The sequence below is a fragment of the Octopus sinensis genome, linkage group LG21, assembly GCF_006345805.1.
Source record: "Octopus sinensis linkage group LG21, ASM634580v1, whole genome shotgun sequence".
NCBI lineage: Eukaryota > Metazoa > Mollusca > Cephalopoda > Octopoda > Octopodidae > Octopus > Octopus sinensis.
In genome coordinates, this window is record NC_043017.1 from 3,537,087 (window position 1) to 3,558,639 (window position 21,553).

The 21,553-nt window shown below is 37.9% G+C and overlaps 1 protein-coding gene across 1 annotated transcript in view; it reads left to right on the forward strand.

The window, feature by feature from the left end:
- LOC115222905 (guanine nucleotide-binding protein-like 1) overlaps positions 1-21,553 on the forward strand; it is a 92,439-nt gene that overhangs the window by 38,432 nt on the left and 32,454 nt on the right. Inside the window, exon 5 of the mRNA XM_029793292.2 lies at positions 20,301-20,441. Within this exon, the coding sequence (XP_029649152.1) occupies positions 20,301-20,441 (141 nt within the window). The remainder of the gene's footprint in view (positions 1-20,300; positions 20,442-21,553) is intronic.

A 21,553-nucleotide genomic window follows, 5' to 3' on the forward strand; every position in this document is an offset into this window, starting at 1 on the left:
AAGCCTCTACAGAGAATCGAACCCTATATGTCTCAAATTTGAGTTGAACATTCTGTACCGTTAAGCTAAGAACCTCCTGATGCCTCTCTGTGCATGTGTGTGTGTGCATATGCATGTTTTCATGTATCTTTGACTTAGCATCATGTGATGATTATACATGAGCATTCCTATAGGTGCAGAATGGCTGTGTGGTAAGTAGCTTGTTTACCAACCACATGGTTCCGGGTTCAGTCCCACTGCGTGGCACCTTGGGCAAGTGTCTTCTGCTATAGCCTCGGGCCGACCAAAACCTTGTGAGTGGATTTGGTAGACGGAAACTGAAAGAAGCCCGTCGTATGTGCGTGTGTGTGTGTTTGTGTGTCTGTGTTTGTCCCCCCCTAGCATTGCTTGACAACCGATGCTGGTGTGTTTACGTCCCCGTTACTTAGCGGTTCGGCTAAAAGAGACCGATAGAATAAGTACTGGGCTTACAAAAGAATAAGTCCCAGGGTCGAGTTGCTCGATTAAAGGCGGTGCTCCAGCATGGCCACAGTCAAATGACTGAAACAAGTGAAAGAGAGAGTAAAAGAGAGCATCATCACCACATGAACAAGATAGAGCAACCACGTAAAGATTATCTCTCATTGGCTGTGTGTTTAAATGTAATGTATTGTGTGTTTGCATATATATTGGAGTATTTTGTGTGTTTCTGGATTGTGTGTGTGTGTGTGCTATCATTGTGTATGTGTATTATGAGTGTGTGGATGACTGTAAATGTATGTTGTGTGCAGCAGTGTTTTGCGTTGTCTCTGCATAAGTGTGTGAATGCCTGCAAGTGTGTGTGTGTGTGTGTCTTTTCTGGTCCCCCCTATTATTTTTATGTTGTGGGTAACCTGAATTGTTGATGTACAAGACAGGCTTGCTGTCAGGTCATTGTGATTGTGGGTAGCTGGGACTGTCGGCTAGTTGGTAAGGGAGTTGGACGTGGGGAGGGTCTCTCTTTCTCTCTCTCTCTGTCTCAATATATCTATCTATCTACTTATCTATCTATCTATCTATATATATATATATATATATATATATATATATGCATGCATGCATGGGTGTGTGTATATATATGTACATGTCTACATACATGCTTGCATACATATATATATATATGTATATGCATGTCTACATACATATATATATAAAATAATGAAATTGTTGTATACAATCCTCAGGTGCACTGTATATATATACATATACACACACACACATATATATATACTTGCATGTCTGTGTATTTACATACACACACATACACACACACACACATATATATGGAAGGAAATGCATAAATGCATGCATGCCTCTGTGCATACATACGATACATATATATATATATATATATATATAGAGAGAGAGAGAGCAAGTGAGAGAGAGAGTGTGTGATGAAAGGAGAGGGAGACAATAAAAGTGAACAGAGAAAGAGAAGGGGAACAGCCTGACAGACAATTCAACTCCTGGCCCCCCCCTCTCTCTCTCTCCTCTCTTTCTCTCCTTACCCAAGTTCAAGCAGTACTTCAGTCCAGTGCGCTACAGCCACAACATGTTAACATGGTTGCCTCCGCAGCAACAGGTGTGTCCTTCAGTTTTTACCAGTGGGGGGTTTGTTATTGTAAACTTCTACATACGTACTCAGCCTGCTAAATATAGCAGTGAAATCTCCCTAAAATTATACACCAATATCTATATATTGAGCGCAGGAGCGGCTGTGTGGTAAGTAGCTAGCTTACCAACCACATGGTTCCGGGTTCAGTCCCACTGCATGGCACCTTGGGCAAGTGTCTTCTGCTATAGCCCCGGGCCGACCAATGCCTTGTGAGTGGATTTGGTAGACGGAAACTGAAAGAAGCCTGTCGTATATATATATATATATATATATATGTATGTATATGTGTATGTGTATGTGTTTGTCCCCCTAGCATTGCTTGACAACCGATGATGGTGTGTTTACGTCCCCGTCACTTAGCGGTTCGGCAAAAGAGACCGATAGAATAAGTACTGGGCTTACAAAGAATAAGTCCTGGGGTCGAGTTGCTCAACTAAAGGCGGTGCTCCAGCATGGCCGCAGTCAAATGACTGAAACAAGTAAAAGAGAAAAAAAAGAGAAAGAGATATCATCATCATCATCATTTAATGTTCCATGGAGCTGGCTAACAGGAACTGTCCAGATTCCAACTGTCTGTTGTGGCACAGGGTCCCTACTGCTGGGTGCCCTTCCTAATGTCAGCCACTTAACAGAATGTACTGAGTTCAAATTCCGCCGAGGTCGACTTTGCCTTTCATCCTTTCGGGGTCGATAAATTAAGTACCAGTTATGCACTGGGGTCGATATAATTGACTTAATCCGTTTGTCTGTCCTTGTTTGTCCCCTCTGTGTGGTCTTTTGCCAAACCTCAAAGCTACAAAAACATAAGCACAACAACACCAGTTGTTAAGTGGTGCTACGAGACAAACAGAGACACACACACGACAGGCTTCTTTCAGTTTCTATCTAACAAATCAACAAGAAGACACCCACTTGCTCAAGGTGCTATGCAGTAGGACTGAACCCGAAACCATGTGGTTGGAAAGCAAGCTTCTTACCACACAGCCACACTGCACCTAAAAATATATATATATATATAAGTGTGTGTGTGTGTATCATCATCATCATCATCATCATCATTTAGCGTCCGTTTTCCATGCTAGCATGGGTTGGACGGTTCTACTGGGGTCTGTGAAGCCAGAAGGCTTCATCAGGCCCAGTCAAATCTGGCAGTGTTTCTACGGCTGGATGCCCTTCCTAACGCCAACCACTCCGTGAGTGTAGTGGGTGCTTTTTACGTGCCACCCGCACTGGTGCCAGACAGAGCTGGCAAACGGCCACGAACGGATGGTGCTTTTTATGTGCCACCGGCACGAGGGCCAGGCGAGGCTGGCAACGGACACGAAACGGGGCGGTGCTGGCAACGGTCGCGAAACGGAATGTTCTCTTACATTCCACCAGCACTGGTAACACATCTGCAATTTCCATTGATCGATTTCGATTCTGATCCTCACTTGCCTCAATGGGTCTTCACAAGCAGAGTTTCAACATGCCACCGGCACTGGTAGCACATCCGCAATTTCCATTGATCGATTTCGATTCTGATCCTCACTTTTGTATGTATATATATATATATATGTATGTATATATATATATGTATGTATATAGGTGCAGGTGTAGCTATGTGGTAAGAAGCTTGCTTTCCAACCACATGGTTCCGGATTCAGTCCCACTGTGTGGCACCTTGGGCAAGTGTCTTATGGGTATAGTCTCAGGCTGACCAATGCCTCGTAAGTGCATTTGGTAGATGAAAACTGATAGAAGCTCGTCGTATATATATATATATATATATATATATATGTGTGTGTGTGTGTCTGTGTCTGTGTTAGTCGCCACTTGACAACCAATGTTGGTGTGTTTGTGTCCCTGGAACTTAGCAGTTCGGCAGGTGAGACCGATAGCGTAAGTACTAGGCTTACAAAGAATAAGTCTTGGGGTCGATTTGTTCAACTAAAGGCGATGCTTCAGCATGGCCGCATTCAAATGACCGAAACAATGACTGAAACAAATAATAAAAAGATATATATATATATATACACATATACATATATATATACAAACATACAAATACACACACACACACACGTGACGATGAAATGTTATTTTAATTCTACCTTGACTCCTCAAATGAGGCATTATGGCTATCTAATGTGTGTTTAATTAACAGTATATGTTTATGTTAAGGAGTTAACAAGTCTCTTTGAATGAGGAAAGCCTTTTGATTGGTGTTCTTTGCTAATTAGTTGATGTGCTCACAGCCTAACCTCAGTAATAACAGCACATGCCTATTCTTAAAGGAATTAACTAGAATCACACGTCTTTGATGAAATCACTTTTAGAACTGGCCATTCAAGGTAAACTGTATGTCAATGTTCTGCTTATCTGTGTGTGTGTGTGTATGTACGTGCACTTTTACATATGTAAGAATGTGTGTCTGTGTTTTTTTTTATAAGTGTGTCAGAGAAGCAAATGGAAATTTTGAAATCTTGTCAAACTTTGTTCTACCTTTTACCATTAAATCTTCCTCAAAGTGTTTTAATGATTGGTAGTGGTGGTGGTGGATCGTAGTACTGTATTATTGCTAAGAGTGTACCATATGACCCAGACTGGTTTTGGTAGGGGTCACCTTCTCTCCATTTTACTCCTTTAAAACTGTAAAACTGAAAAAAAAAAGGAGGTAATTTGCATAATATTACTTACTACAGAGAAAGGTAAGTGCGTAAAATTTAAAAATTAGATGCCACAATATTTTCCTTTTTACTATACTATTATTAAGTTCTTTATCTTTAGGGACAGAAACCTGTTTAATCCTTTTGCATTTAAACCAACCATATCTGGCCCAAATATTCTCCCTTGTTTTATTTTGAAACTGGCCAGATCCAGCCTCTCACAACTACTCTACAATATCATTCTAAAACGAAACAGTCACAGCTTCAAAATCTTGAGGCTATGAGACGATAATGCCTGATGAATTCAAGACAAGGTGAATAAATGAGTATCACTTTGGATGAAATAATCTGAATGCTAAATGCTTGAATATTCTTCACTTCCTGGTAGTGTATTGGCAGACTTGGTTGACAAAATGCTGTGCGATATCTGGTTCTTATGTACTGAGATCAAGTCCCACTGAAGTCAAATTTGTCTTTCATAGTTCCAGGATCAGTAAAATAAAGCACCAGTCATGTACTGGGGGCAATGAATCAATCAGTTTTAATCCCTTCTCTAAAATTTGTGGCACTGTACCAATTTTAGAAACTAATATTTGTCTTAGTTTAAGGCAGCAAGCTGGCAGAATCTTTAGCACATGGGGCAAAATGCTTAGTGGCATTTAATCTATCTTTACGTTTTGAGTTCAAATTCTGCCAAGGTTCATTTTGCCTTTCATCCTTTCAGGGTCAATGAAATAAGTACCAGTTAAGCACTAGGGTCAATATAAAGATTTTCCCCCACCCCTGAAAATTACTGGCCTTGTGCCAAAATTTAAAACTGATATTTACGTCTCAATCTGTTTGATAACTATTTGTCATCAACAGTCTTATTCTTGAAATATGAACCTTGTTTGTTCCTTCTCAAGCCGTGTCTGGCTCAGGTGGATGCCGGTCTGTCGCAGGTGAGCTGCTAGATGCTGGAGGAAAGAGTGAGAGAAAGTTGTGGCGAAAGAGTCAGCAGAAGTTTGCCTTTACCTTCTGCCAGAGCCACATGGAACTTAGGGGCTTCACTCATAAACATATACATCACTCGGTCTGAGATTCAAGCCCACGATCTCCCAACCGTGAGTCCGCTGCTCTAACCACTAGGCCATGTGCCTCCACAAAGAATGAACTTAGTAAACTTAAAGGTGAAAATGGTGAAAATGGAGCTTCCTCTTAAGTCATTAATACAGTTTTTAATCCAGCCCAGTACCATGTACCTATTGATCTATATATATATATATATATATATATATATATATATATATATCTATATATGTTATATATATTATATGTATTAATATATATATATATAGATATATATGTATATATGGTATGTATATATATATGTATATATATATATGTATGATATATATATGTATAATAGATATATGTATGTATATATATATATGTATATAGTATATATGTATATATATATATGTATTATATATATATATATATATATGTATGTATATATATATATATATATTGTATGTATATATATGTATATATATATATGTATGTATATATATATATATATATAATATGTATGTAATATATTATATATATATATATGTATGTATATATATATATAATATATATGTATATATATATATAATATATATATGTATAGTATTATATATATATATATATATATGTATGTATATATATATATATATATATATGTATGTATATATATATATATATACACCTATATATATATATATATTGTATGTATATATATATATATATATATATATATGTATGTATATATATATATATATATACACCTATATATATATATGTATGTATATATTATATGTATATATATATATGTATATTATATATGTATGTATATATATATATATATATATAATATAATATATATATGTAGTATATATATAATATGTATGTATATATATATATAGATATATATGATAGTATATATATATATATATATGTATGTATATATATATATTATATATTATATATATATATATTATATGTTATATATATATATATATATGTATATATATATATATATATATATGTATATATATATATTATATGTATGTATATTTATATAATAATATGTATGTATATATATATATTATATATATAATATATGTATGTGTTTGTATGCATTATGTTTATATATATATATATATATATATATATATAGATAATATATATATATATAATATATATAAGTATATATATATGTATTGTGTGTTTATGCATGTATTGTATAGATATATATATATAGATATATATATATATATATGTTATGTGTGTGTGTATGCATGTATGTGTAAATATATAGATAATATATATATAATATATAATATGTTATGTGTGTGTGTATGCATGTATGTGTATATTATAATATATATATAGATATGTATTATATCTATGTATATATATCTGAGAAAAATACACCTGGTGGTGTTGAATATTGAACTGATTAAAACATTGTGTGAGTGTAAAGTAAATTTAAACAAATGTTTTGGTTTTTTTTTTTTGTATCTCGAACAACAATGTTAATAACGGCCTGGAAAAGTTATAATTATATAGGCAGAGGGGTGGCTGTGTGGTAAGAAGTCTGCTTCCCAACCATATGATTACGGATTTAGTCCCACTGCATGGCATCTTGGGCAAGTGTCTTCTACCATAGGCTTCGAGCTGGGCAAAGCTTTGTGAGTGGATTTGGTAGATGGAAACTGAAAGTAGCCCATCGTATATATATATATATATATATATATAGTCAAAATAGGCAACTGTATATCCAGAGGTTATGCAGTACAATCGTTTCAAGCGACTCCATTTAATTGAAACTGTATGGATAATACCGTACTAAATTCTGGTGCCTCAACTTAAGTACCCGATTCATCTGAATCTAAATTTTTGCTATATATATATATGTATATATACGTGTGTCTTTGTGTCGGTGTTTGTACCCCACCACCGCTTGACAACTGGTGTTAGTGTGTTTACATCCCTGTAACTTAGCAGTTCAGCAAAAGGGACCGAAAGAAAGACTACCAGGCTTTACAAGAAAATAAAAAGTACTGGGGTCGATTCACTTGATTAAAATTTTTCAAGGTGGTGCTTGAAGACACAAGCAACTCATCTTAGATATTATTTCTTTTTTTTTTTAATGCTTGGTAAACATTCTATCAGTCTCCTTGCTGAACCTCTACACTATGGGGACATAAACACACCAATACTGGTTGCCAAGCAGTGATGGAACACACACACACAGAAAAATGCTTCTTTCAGTTACTGTCTACCAAATCCACTCACAAGGCTTTGGTCAGCTCAAGGCTGTAATAGAAGACATTTTGCCCCAACGTGCCACACTGTGGACCGAACCTGGCTGATCCATGTGGGTCTTTAATTATCAAACTTAAGGTGGTAGGGTGTTTAGAAGGAGCTTTTTGGGCGAGTTCAAGCAGGTCAAATCCAGTATGTGGAGCCAGTTCTTTCACTGTTGTTTTCATAGCATCAAAGTTCAGAGAAATTCCTTGATGTGAATTCTGGAAAGAGATTTATATTAACAACCATCAGCCTCTTTTTAGAAAATTGTTTACATACATTTTACCCCCTTTTTCCAATCACACCTACATCTCATTCTTCCTATTTTACTGTGTGTGAGTATGTGTGTATTTGTGTATATATATATATGTATATATGTGTGTGTGTGTGTGTGTGTATATATATATATATCCTATTTTTTACTCCGCCGGTTACGACGACGAGGGTCCCAGCTGATACGATCAACGGAACAGCTTGCTCGTGAAATTAACGTGCAAATGGCTGAGCATTCCACAGACACGTGTACCCTTAACGTAGTTCTCGGGGATAATCAGCGTGACACAGAGAGTGACAAGGCTGACCCTTTGAAAATACAAGTACAACTCATTTTTGCCAGCTGAGTGGACTGGAGCAACGTGAAATAAAGTGTCTTGCTCAAGGACACAACGCATCGCCGGGAATCGAACTCACAACCTTACGATCATGAGCCGAATGCCCTAACCACTAAGCCACGCGCCCTCACATATATATCCACTCTATATTATCCAGCCCTCTCTCTTTTCTCTCTGTATTATATATATATGTCCCAAAAACATTATTTCTATTATATAATACCTGTTTGTTTTGCTGTTGACTCTGAAACTGTGTCGACAGAGATATTGTTTTCACAGACTCATTGGGTAATTTTGGCTTTTAACAACGTTTTATTTTTATATTGGTATCACACACACACACATGCATACACACAAAGTTGTTTGAATGTCTTTCTTGTACATGTTCAGGAAGTTCTTTGTAGTTGCTCATCCTGCTAGAAACAGCAGCCTAATTCTCACCAACCACACTCTACAGATTGCTTAATATAAATTGGTAAAAGATGGGATTATCTCAGCTGGAATACTTTTAGTCGTACATCTACTCAATCAGGGATGGCTTGTTTCTAATCAACACCAACATTGAGGAGCAGGTTCCTTGCAGTTGGTTTGTTTGACGAACTAGCAGAGAAGCTTGGATTTGATCATTCGACCATTCATCGACACCTGTGTACCATTGGAGAAGTCAGCAAATTGGGTCAGTGGGTTCCTCACAAACTTTTCAGTCTAATCGCATGCAGAGAGTGAATGTGCGCTTTTCTTTGCTGCCATAAGGATGCTTTAATTTCCTTTCATTCTTTCTCCAGATTGTGTTTTGTTTCTCAGTTTCTTCCCAACCATATGGTTCCGGGTTCAGTCCCACTGCGTGGCACCTTGGACAAGTGTCTTCTACTAAAGCCTTGGGATGACCAAAGCTTTGTGTGTGGATATGCTAGATGGAAATTGAAAGAAGCCTATCATATATATATATATATATATATATATATATATAAAATAGTGTACATTTAAACACAAGAGAAAACTACCTTTAACAGGTAATTTTTACATGCTAGAAGAAGCAGTCAAAACGACCAAAACCATATTTAAGAGCAATTTTTGAAGGGAATGAAAAATAAAAACTCACTGTCTCTCCTCTCTCTCTCTCTCTCTAGCTCTCTTTTATTCTTACTTTCTTTCTCTCTCTCACTGACTCCCTCTTATTATTATGCAGAGAGTGAATGTGCGCTTTTCTTTGCTGTCATAAGGATGCTTTAATTTCCTTACATTCTTTCTCCAGATTGTGTTTTGTTTCTCAGTTTATCTCACTCTTAGTCATAGAAGACTGGAAATGAATGGCATTTGTTAACCCTCATGCAATGTCAAAACAAGGACCCCGCCACACACACACACACACATACATGTATATATACAAGGGGTTGCTGAAAAGTTCCTGGCTTTGGGTAAAAGGAAATATGGAAGAATCAGTACATTATGATTTTATACAAACATATTCCCCTCTCAGAGGGGAACATTTTGTATAAAATACACTTATTGCAATGGGCCCTTCAGTTTTTTTTAAGCCCTATAAAAGTACTTGAAAGGCTGGACCTCCAACCAGGCTTTTCCCAATGCCCTTAAAACCAGAAACTTTACAGCACCCCCCTTGTATGTACACACACACACACACACACACACACAAATGTATGAAGTTGTTAAAAAATATATCTTTATCTAGTAAATTCAATCTAGTTCTTGACAAGTTGAAATACATATTTACTCGGTTGGCTGGTTCTTAAACAACAAGATCGGCTCATATTTTAATGTCTTTAGTAAAGTCTTGTCTCAGTTTACAAAAGAAAGACAGATTTATTATACAATACAAGTGTCATTTTAGCCGTTTAACAATGCACCGTATTTCTGACGTTCATGTTATCCTAATTATTTCTCTATAGTATCATTTCTTGTGAAGTGTCATAATGCTTTATTACACTTCACTGAGATTGGCATTACATAATTCTACTGCATCTATAAAAAATCAATTACGGACCAGATTTTATAAGCCTCTATTTTTTTCTTCCTTTTTTTTCGTTCTGTAATGTTTCTTATTTCATTCACTTGAAATTGAACTGATAATGGGTGTTTAAGTTGTTGAAATTAACCACGCTCATAAAATAACAGATTTAACAAAAAATAAATGTTTCTTTTTTTTTCTGTTATTAAATGCTTAACATGAGTCTTTGATGATGTAATTGTTTCAATCTCAGGTCAGGTTTTTAAACTGGCATGACCATGTGTTAAGAAGTTTTCTTCCCAACCATATGGTTCCGGGTTCAGTCCCACTGCGTGGCACCTTGGACAAGTGTCTTCTACTAAAGCCTTGGGATGACCAAAGCTTTGTGTGTGAATATGGTAGATGGAAATTGAAAGAAGCCTATCATATATATATATATATCATCATCATCATCATCATCGTTTAACGTCCGTTTTTCGCGCTAGCATGGGTTGGACGGTTCGACCAGGGTCTGGGAAGCCAGGGGCTGCACCAGGCTCCGGTCTGATCTGGCAGTGTTTCTACAGCTGGATGACCTTCCTAACGCCAACCACTCCGTGAGTGTAGTCCACTCTGCGAGTGTAGTATATATATATATATATATATATATATATATATATATAAAATAGTGTACATTTTTTAAACACAAGAGAAAACTACCTTTAACAGGTAATTTTTACACGCTAGAAGAAGCAGTCAAAACAACCAAAACCACATTTAAGAGCAATTTTTGAAGGGTATGTAAAATAAAAACTCACTGTCTCTCCTCTCTGTCTCTCTCTCTCTCTCTCTCTCTCTCTTTTATTCTTTCTATCACTCTCTCACTGACTCCCTCTTATCTTTCCCCACCTCACACTTATGGCAAACATTTTGGGTCAGAGGTAACTATAATTCTGGAATGATAGTCAACTGCTAATTAGAATAGTTTGAGACACAATGTCTACGAATTTGGGGGGCTGGAGGTGGTGTGAGACTGCCAACCATATTGTCTTGACTTTGTCTCACTTCATTCATTGTTTTGTGTCGTTTGTCATCGTAGATATGGCTCTTTCAGCTGATGTGTCTGTGTGTCCGTGTGTCCTTTAGCATATGCTGCTGTTCCCAGATTCTCTTTGGTGCTGCAAGAGAATGCAGTGTATTTGCTCTTGAATCAAACTCTGTATGAGGGCAAAGTCTCTAGTGATATAATCCTTTCTTCTGGAGGCACGGGGCCTCAAATTTGTCGGGGAGCGGACTAGTCAATTATATCGACTCCAGTGTTTGTTTCACTGATGCTTAATTTATCGACCCCGGAAGGATGAAAGGCAAAGTCGACCTTGGCAGAATTTGAACTCAGAACATAGCGCCACATAAAAAAAAATACTGCTGAGCATTTCGTCCGGTGTGCTAACGATTCTGCCAGCTTTCTTTGGTGATATAACGATGACTTAATGATTTAAATATATAAATGGTTACTTTGTCAGTTACGACGACGAGGGTTCCAGTTGATCCGATCAATGGAACAGCCTGCTCATGAGATTAGCATGCAAGTGGCTGAACACTCCACAGACACATGTACTCTTAGTGTAATTCTCAGGGAGATTCAGCATGACACAAGCTGTGACAAGGCTGGTCCTTTGAAATACAGGTACTACTCATTTTTGTCACCTGAGTGGACTGGAGCAATGTGAAATAAAGTGTCTTGCTCAAGGGTATAGTGTGCTGGCAGGAATTGAACTCATGACCTCTGTGCTGCCAGGAATAATAGCATAAACTTGGTGAAACTCCTAAGGTGTTGGCTGACCTCAAGTGCTTTATGGAGTTTGTGGAGTTGGGGTGTGGGCTAGGTGTAGAGGATCTAGATATACTCTTAATTGCTTCTGTTGTCTTTTAATTTTGCAGCTGAAGAATTATAAGGGGTTTATATTTTATAAGATTTAGATCAAGGTTTTAATTTGTTATTAGTGTCATTTTTTTTTTTTTTGGAATTTAGTGGTTACTGGATTCATTGAGTCAGGTATTAACTAGTTATTACATTCTGGTGGGTTAGTCATGCACACACACACACACCTCACATACATCTGTTGTTATGACACATGACATAAGACCTGTGACGAGGGGCGAGACACTGTGAGGCATAAAATTGCAGCTTGGAAAATATGCAGTTTTTCTTTAATTTGAACATTTTTTTTCCCTTTATATTCTTCTTCTTCTTATAAATATGTCTATATGAATGCATTTTTGATATTAATATCAACTTTTTTGTCAAGGGAACGTTTCATTTATTACTTTTTAACTGGCTGAGAAAATTTATGTGATAATCCTAAAAATTCGTTCTTGAGAAATGCATATTTCTTTCAACGAGACATATTTTTATGAGGGTGTTGTTATTTAACCCTAGGCTAGCCTTGATTTGGTAGATTGAAGATCAAAGATGTTCCAGTCTTAATAAATCTTATTTTCTAATTAGACATGTGTATTTAGGATTATAAGATCTTTTGTATCATTCATTGTTGTTTCAATTATTTAGCCCCATATAAGTTTAGCAGGGATTCCCAACCATTTTTTTATTTATGGTACCCTTTGACTGCTATTTTATTGTGGTTGAGCCCTCCACCCGCCATAGCCATTCAATGTTTAAAATCTAGTTTTATAGAATCTTCGTTCAAAATTCCTAATTTGTTTTTCACACATTAACTTTTGTAGGCTGAACTATGGTAAAATGTTAGGCATAGGAGTGGCTGTGTGGCAAGTAGTTTGCTTACAAACCACATGGTTTCGGGTTCAGTTCCACTGCATGGCACCTTGGGCAAGTATTTTCTACTATAGCGTCAGGCTGACCAAAGCCTTGTGAGTGGATTTGGTAAGCGAAAACTGAAAGAAGCTCATCCTATATATGTATATATGTATATATATATATATATTATATATATATATATATATATATATATATATATTATATATATATATATATGTATGTGTGTGTATATGTTTCTGTGTCTGTGATTGTCCCTCCATCATCGCCTGACAGCTGATGCTGGTGTGTTTACATCTCAAAAGAGACTGATAGAATAAGTACTAGGCTTACAAAGAATAAGTCCTGGGGTCGATTTGCTTGACCATACTCACATACACTGAATCCATGTAAGGTAGCCTATGATCAAATCAGGCCTTTGGTCAGAGACCTGACATTTTAGCCATGTCGATCCCATTTTTCTGTTTTTATTCAAGTGCTGTAGTTCTTTGATGCTGGCATTCCATGAAATATCTTTGCATTAGGACGACCCTCCACTTTCATTTCACCTCATAACTGTGTTGTCAATAACTCTGTATTGTCAATACCGTTTCATTCTGGCTTGTGTTTGTTTAACCCTTAACCATTCCACATTCTACTTCTCTCCACTTGTACCGAATTACTCACACACTCACTCACTTATTCAGCTTGATTACAGAACTGTCTGTCACTCCATCAAATAGGGAAATTAATTTTAGAAATATTTAAATTTATATTTATATTTAACACAGAATAAAAACAAACCTCACTCGCAATATCTTTCTTGTCTTGTAATCTTTTTGACACATTTATGTAAATAGAGTTGTGTAACATTTTCTTTCATTTTTGGTTGGGTTTTTTTTCCCCTTTTGTACTTTTTGTTTTTGGATATGTCAAAACATGTACAGACATTTCCTGGTGCCATCCAATGTCAACTGACTAAAAATCCTGGAGAAGACCATTTGTTTGAGTTGTTTTATCACAGAATGTTTACTCAAAGTGATGTTAGTTTGTTTATGTATCAGTTGGACTGTTTCTGTGAAATGGTTTGAGTCAGAGTCAGACTTGCAACGACAAAGTTTATTACTGATGCAGGCATGGCTGTGTGGTTAAAAACTTCGCTTTGCAACCATGTGGTCCTGGGTATGATCCCACTGCATGTAGAAAGTAAAAAAAAAAAAGTAAAGTTTCCTTAAGTCATACAGACTCATAAGGGCCAGTTTCCTGGTTACCATGGTGTATGTATTCCCCACCTCAACTGGACACCGGTCCATCACAGGATTACTCATTTTTGCCAGCTGAGTGAACTGGAGCAATGTGAAATGAAGTGTTTTGCTCAAGAACACAACGCAGTACCCAGTCCAGGAATCGAAACCACAATCTTACAATCATGAGTCCAACACCCTGACCACTAAGCCACATACCTCCACATCCCACTGCATGGCACCTGGGGCAAGTGTCTTTTACTATGACCTCAGGCTGACCAGTATCTTTTGAGTGGAATTTAGTAGATAGAAACTATCCAAGTTTGAAGGCGGTGAGCTGGCAGAATCGTTAGCACGCCGGGCGAAATACTTAACGGTATTTCGTCTGCCGTTACGTTCTGAGTTCAAATTCCGCCGAGGCCGACTTTGCCTTTCATCCTTTCAGGGTCGATTAAATAAGTACCAGTTACGCACTGGGGTCAATATAATCGACTTAATCCCTTTGTCTGTCCTTGTTTGCCCCCTCTGTGGTTAGCCCCTTGTGGGCAATAAAGAAATAAGAAACTGCAAGTTTGTAATATGCACCTGCGTGTGTGTGTGTGTGTGTGTGTGTGTGTGTACAAACATCATTGTCATCATTTAATGTCTGTATTCCATATTGGCATTTATTTGATGGTATGACAGGAACCAACAAGCCAGAGGAAAAGCTACTTGTGTCACAGATAGGCATGTAAATATTGTATAAATTTTACAATTCAAAAATTTATATTTTGTATATATAAGTATACCAGCCTGTGGGCACAATAAAATGGGCTTGTGGGAGCAATTGGAGCATACCAGGACAGATGACTGGTGCCTGGTGCAGCCTTTCAGCTTGACAGCTCCTGCCAAACTGGAAAACAGAAATTAAATGAATAATGTGTATCAGTAAATAATATGTATCATGAATATACTGAAAGTAGACCCCTTTCAGTCACAAATGACCATGGGATTGCACCTAGAAAGTTCTCCTCCAAGGCACAAGTCTGGGTAAGGTTGTTTTGTGGAAGACCAGCAGTCACCCATACTTACCAGTCTCCTCTCTTTACGCCTCCGATGTTATCTAAGGAAAAGGACACAAAGGTCGATCATCATCATTGTTCGACCGTGGTCGAGACAGTGGAATTTACTATGCTACGCCAGACTTCACCGTCCATCATAGCATTATGGAGGTCCTGTTGCTGGATGCCTGTATCCCTGGAGATTACATCAGGGTAGGAGAGCGTACGCCCTCTGGTATTGCGAGCAGATGGCTTCCAGAGGAGAAGAGCAGAAATTACCTCGTTTTCAGCTCTACAATGTCCAGCAAACTGGACTCTTCTACCTTTCACAAGAGATGATACAGTTTGTAGTTTCCCATATATTTGTACTTTGGTTGGATGACGTGATGTTACAACTCATTTCTACAACTGAGTGAACTGGAGCAATGTGAAATAAAGTGTCTTGCTCAAGAAAACATCACACAGCCCAGTCTGAGAATCGAACTCACTACCTCATGATTGTGAGCCTGGTGCTCTAACCACTGAGCCATGTGCCTTCCATGAATATACTGTATCTGAATAAAAAGGGAATAGTTTAAGTTTTAATTTTGACTCTTATTAAATTGGAAAAAAGAAATTAAACAATTATGATGATAATGATGAGAGGCAGGGCACCTTGAATAATGTGTTATCACGAATATACTATATCTCAAAAAAAAAGGGGAACTGTTTCAGTTGTAATTTTAACTCCTTTGATCAGGGCTGACCTGGAACTAAGCGACAAGTGCCACACATTTATGCTTACCATGAGAAGGCGACAAGAGGCCTGAAGGAAGTAGGCCCATATCAATGTATTCACATGGAGACAGTCTGACAGTGTTAACGAACTAGATTTAGAAACCTAACATATGAGACAAGCACACATGGACACACACACAAGTAATTGCAATGGTATACACGAATTTTCACACATTCTATATCATTATCTTGACTATAAATCATATTGCCAGGAAGGTAATCTATGTAAACGGATACTTCATTGTAAGTACACGCTTGTCCTTCAGACTTTTTTGGAGATCTGCGAAATCAGATTGGGGGGTGGAGTGAATTTAACTTCTATAATTGGTTTCGTGTGAAAATGTCAAATCAAGCAGAATGGAGTCGTGTCTTGTATTCAGAATGCTTAATAGTAGTAATAATTTCTTGCAAATAATGATTTCTGACATTGGCAGGCACAAGACGCACACATTTTGGTGGGAGGCTAACAGGCAGATGAACCAAACGCTGTTTTTAACTGGCACTTTATTTTGTTGGGCCCAGGAGAATGAAAGGGAAATCCAGCCGTTGCAAGATCTGTACATCATCGTTGAATGTCTGTTTTCCATGCTGGCTTGGGTTGGACAGTTCGACAGGAGCTGGCAAGCCAGAGAGCTGCATCAGGCTCCTGTTGTCTGTTTTGCTACGGTTTTAATAGCTGGATGCTCTTCCTAACACCAACCGCTTTACAATATGCTCTTTTACTCTTTTACTTGTTTCAGTCATTTGACTGCGGCCATGCTGGAGCACCGCCTTTAGTCGAGCAACTCGACCCCGGGACTTATTCTTTTGTAAGCCCAGTACTTATTCTATCGGTCTCTTTTGCTGAACCGCTAAGTGACGGGGACATAAACACACCAGCATCGGTTGTCAAGCAATGCTAGGGGGACAAACACACTCACACAAACACACACACGCACATATATATATATACACATATATACGACGGGCTTCTTTCAGTTTCCGTCTACCAAATCCACTCACAAGGCTTTGGTCGGCCCGAGGCTATAGTAGAAGACACTTGCCCAGGTGCCACGCAGTGGGACTGAACCCGGAACCATGTGGTTGGTAAACAAGCTACTTACCACACAGCCACTCCTGCGCCTATGCTGTGTATTTTTTATGTGGCATCAGCACCAGTGTTATATACATGGCACAAGCTTGGGTGCTTTAAATGTGGCACAACCATGGGTGTTTTATACATTGCACAAGCATGGCACCAGTGCATGTGCTTTTTAAGTGGCACTAGCATGGGTGGGAAATCTAAAGAAGCATACTGTTCACTGCTTTGTCAATTCTGCCAATTTATTGCCTCTTGAATAAAGATATAATAATTGTTATTTCTTTATTGCCCACAAGGAGCTAGACATAGAGGGGCAAACAAAGGAATTAAGTCGATTACATTGACCCCAGTGCATAACTGGTACTTTGTTTTCGACCCCGAAAGGATGAAAGGAAAAGTCAACCTTGGCAGAATTTGAACTCGGAATGTAAGGACATGAAATGCTGCTAAGCATTTTGCCTAGCATGCTAACGATTCTGCAAGCTAACCATCTTAGATAATAATAATAATAATAATAATAATAATAATAATAATAATAATAATAATATAAATAATAATAATAATAATAATCTTTTCTACTAAAGAAACATAGACCTGAAAATTTGGGGGAGGGGGCTGGTTGATTACATCGACACCCCCCCAGTGCTCAACTGGTTCTTGTTTTATTGACCCTGAAAGGATGAGTGAACCTTGGCGGAATTTTAACTCAATACCTAAAGACAGAAGAAATGCCACTAAGGCTTTTTGCTTGGCGTAATAATTGTTTAAAATTTCGGCCAGCAATTTTAAGGGCAGAGGGCAAGTTAATTACATGAACCCCAGTACTTAGCTGCTAATTATTTTAATCAACTGTGAAAGGACAAAAAGTAAAGGTGATGTCAGTGGTAATTGAACTCGGCACCGAAAGGACCAGGAGAAATGAAATGCCGCTAAGCATTTCGTCCAAAGTGCTAACAGTGCTGCCAGCACTGTTATAAAAGCACATGTCACTCCCAAAAGGCTACGGTGTGTTAGTACTACCAGCTACATACTTACATAGGTTATATCTTTAGAATAATATAGTGTTGGCATTTAAAAGTTTTTTTGTTTTTTTTGTGACTATGGGAGATAGAGGGTGGTGGGAAAGGAAGCAAAGAAGGACTGAGTAGGAGGAAGGTGGGGGGGGAAATGGGGGTGAGTTTGAGTATCTGATGGGATTGCCATTTCTTCCCAGCCCAAATGTCAAATAAAATGGATTGGTTATGCAAACTTTATAGTTTGGTGGTGTTGCATAATAGACACACACAATTGCTCTCTCATGTGTGTGTGTATGTAGAAAGAGAGAGAGGTGGGGGGTTGGGGAAGGTTAAAGAGGATATTTGATAGAAAATAATAATCAAGCCTTTTATTTTATTTTTTTAATTTTTTTTTTATCCCTTGCAGGCAAAAGTGCTGAGAAAACAATAGACTGATGTGGGCATGGGTGGAGTGGGTGGGTGGGTGGGTTTTGGTGGAATTCACACTCATACATACAAATACTCACACACACATGTATGATGGTAGTGATGATGATGAGGATAACCTTAATTAGTGATGGTGGTAATAGTAGTAGTAGTAGCAACAGTGAAGATAATGATGGTGATGATGGCAGCGTGGTATTTGTGGTGGCACTAACACCACTGCTACTACTATTTCCATTACCCCCATCATCACTATACCCACGACCACCACTACTACCTCCTCTACCACTGCCAAAACCTCTTCCACCACCACCACCACGACCGCCGCCACCACCACACACGCTACTCCTGCCATATATATATATATCATCATCATCATCATCATCATCATTTAACGTCCGCTTTCCATGCTAGCATGGGTTGGACGGTTCAACTGGGGTCTGGGGAGCCCGAAGGCTGCACCAGGCCAGTCAGATCTGGCAGTGTTTCTACAGCTGGATGCCATATATATATATATATATATATTCCACACAACAGGCTTCCGCACAGTTTTGGTCTATCAAATTCACTCATAATAGAAGAATCTTGCCTACGGTGCCACACAGTGAGACTGAACCCAAAATGACATGGTTGCAAGGCACACTTCTTAGTCACACAGCCATTGCTTCTGCCTGTGATGAGGCTATAAAAGACATTCAGTCTATTGTTTTTGGTTTTGTCCTTCATCTGTGAGTAAGAGACGAAAACAGAGAGAGAGAGAGAGAATGGGAGCAAATAAAAACCTTTATTGTAAATTCTTTGTTCTATCACATTGGTCTATTGTAGTTGTACCGTGTTTCCAACCGGCATCTGTTGTGTAAATATTAACCAATCAGAATGAGTCACTAATAACCCTATTCAGCAGACGAGTGTCTAACATAAAAAAAACAAAAAAACAAAAACCCCATACTGTGAATGGATGGAAATCTCTCCTGAGAGGATAACTTCCCCCCTGTGTCAATTCCTCCTCTGTCCCTTCAAACAGAGATCTATATTTGTTTTCATCAATCTCTATGGTAATATGGGAGCTACCTGGATAAATTAGTCACAATTTCATGAAAGAAAAGAATGAAAGAAAAGGATTTTTTTTCCCTGCAGCACAAAGCTAATAAATAGTCAACCCTTTTTTTCTGTTTTTTTTTTGTAATCTGTGTAATGCTTGTCTGGCCCATAAAGAGCACCATTTGAGTGTGATTGTTGTCAGTGTCGTCTCACTGGCGCTTGTGCCGATGGTATGTGAACAAAGCATTCGAGCAAGGTCGTTGCCAGTGCCGCTGGACCGACTCTTGTGCAGGTGGCACGTAAAAAACACCATTTTCGAGCGTGGCCGTTGCCAATACCACCAGACTGGCCCTAATGCCGGTGGCACTTTAAAAGCACCCACTACACTCTCGGAGTTGCCAACCACTCCGTGAGTGTAGTGGGTGCTTAGTGTATATATATATATATACATAAATATATATATATATATATATATATTAATGTATGCATTTCACTCCACGTGTATTACACATGCCACTAATAGTTTCACGTAGGTGTGTAATACATGTGGTGTGAAACACATACATTAATATCAGACTATCATCAGACGGAGTACTCTTCTTGTTGACCTTATGTGTTGATCAATTTCTTATATATATATATATATATATATATATATATGTATGTATATATATCGATATAGATATGCATGTATGTTTGTGTAAATTAGCTTTTATTTTCTCTTTGCAGAAATACCTTGATAACATTCATTCCCAGTACAGTCCTAAAGAACTCAGTTATTTTGAACTGAATCTGGAGACATGGCGACAACTGTGGAGAGTATTGGAAATGTCGGATATAATACTCCTCATCATAGACATAAGACATCCTGTAAGTATAGCGCTGTTTGTTTTGTTGTTGTTTAGCCCCGGGCCGGCTGTAACACATCTGTCCTATGGCCAGAGACAGAGCCATCTCAACCCTTTAGCATTTGGATTGCTCTGTTGAATGTCTGATTTATTCATCTTACTTTTAGTTAATCTTGCATAATCTTGTAGAAACAGTCAATTATATCAACCCTGGAATGATGAGGGGCAAAGGTGACACTACAAAAATTTGAACTCCAAATGTAAAGAGCTGTAATGAAAGCAATTTTTATCTAATGCTCTTGCTATTATTATTTCTTTATTACCCACAAGGGGCTAAACATAGAGGGGGACAAACAAGGACAGACAAAGAGATTAAGTCGATTACATCGACCTCCAGTGTGTAACTGGTACTTAATTTATCGACCCAGAAAGAATGAAAGGCAAAGTCGACCTCGGCGGAATTTTAACTCAGCAGATGAAATACCGCAAAGCATTTCGCCTGGTGTGCTAACGTTTCTGCCAGCTTGCCTCCTTCTTCTCATAAGGTGCCTTTCGTGGAAGCTTTTGCCTGCTTCTTAGGACCGACTGACCCATTTTCGAGTGGAGCTTAGGTGTTTCGCTCATAAACACTCACATCGCCCGGTCTGAGATTCAACCCCGCGATCCCTCGACCAAGAGTCCGCTGCTCTAACCACTAGGCCACATACCTCCATTTTTTTTATTTTGCCCAGCGTGCTAACGAGTCTTCCAGCTTGCCACTTTACTATTCTGCCAATGTAGTACCCCACAGTAAAAATAAGCCACCAATTATGTCTCCATTTCTCTCTCTGTCCATCCCTCTGTTGTACCCATAAAAAGGCAATTAGCTGCTATGGTACTTTCACTATGTGTGAATTTCATGGAAAGACTGAAGATTATTCATTTAGCTGAATACCAAGTAACAGTGGACAATTTTTAATTGCTCGTTTATAAATTGTATATCATTATACATATCTTTGTGTGTACATTTTATTATTCATTAAATGATAAAGTGGAACATTATTTTATCCAGCTTTTCCCTTTCAGTATTGTTTTCCCTATGTAATTAACTGTAAAACTGAATTTTATGAGGATTAATAATAATAATAATAATAA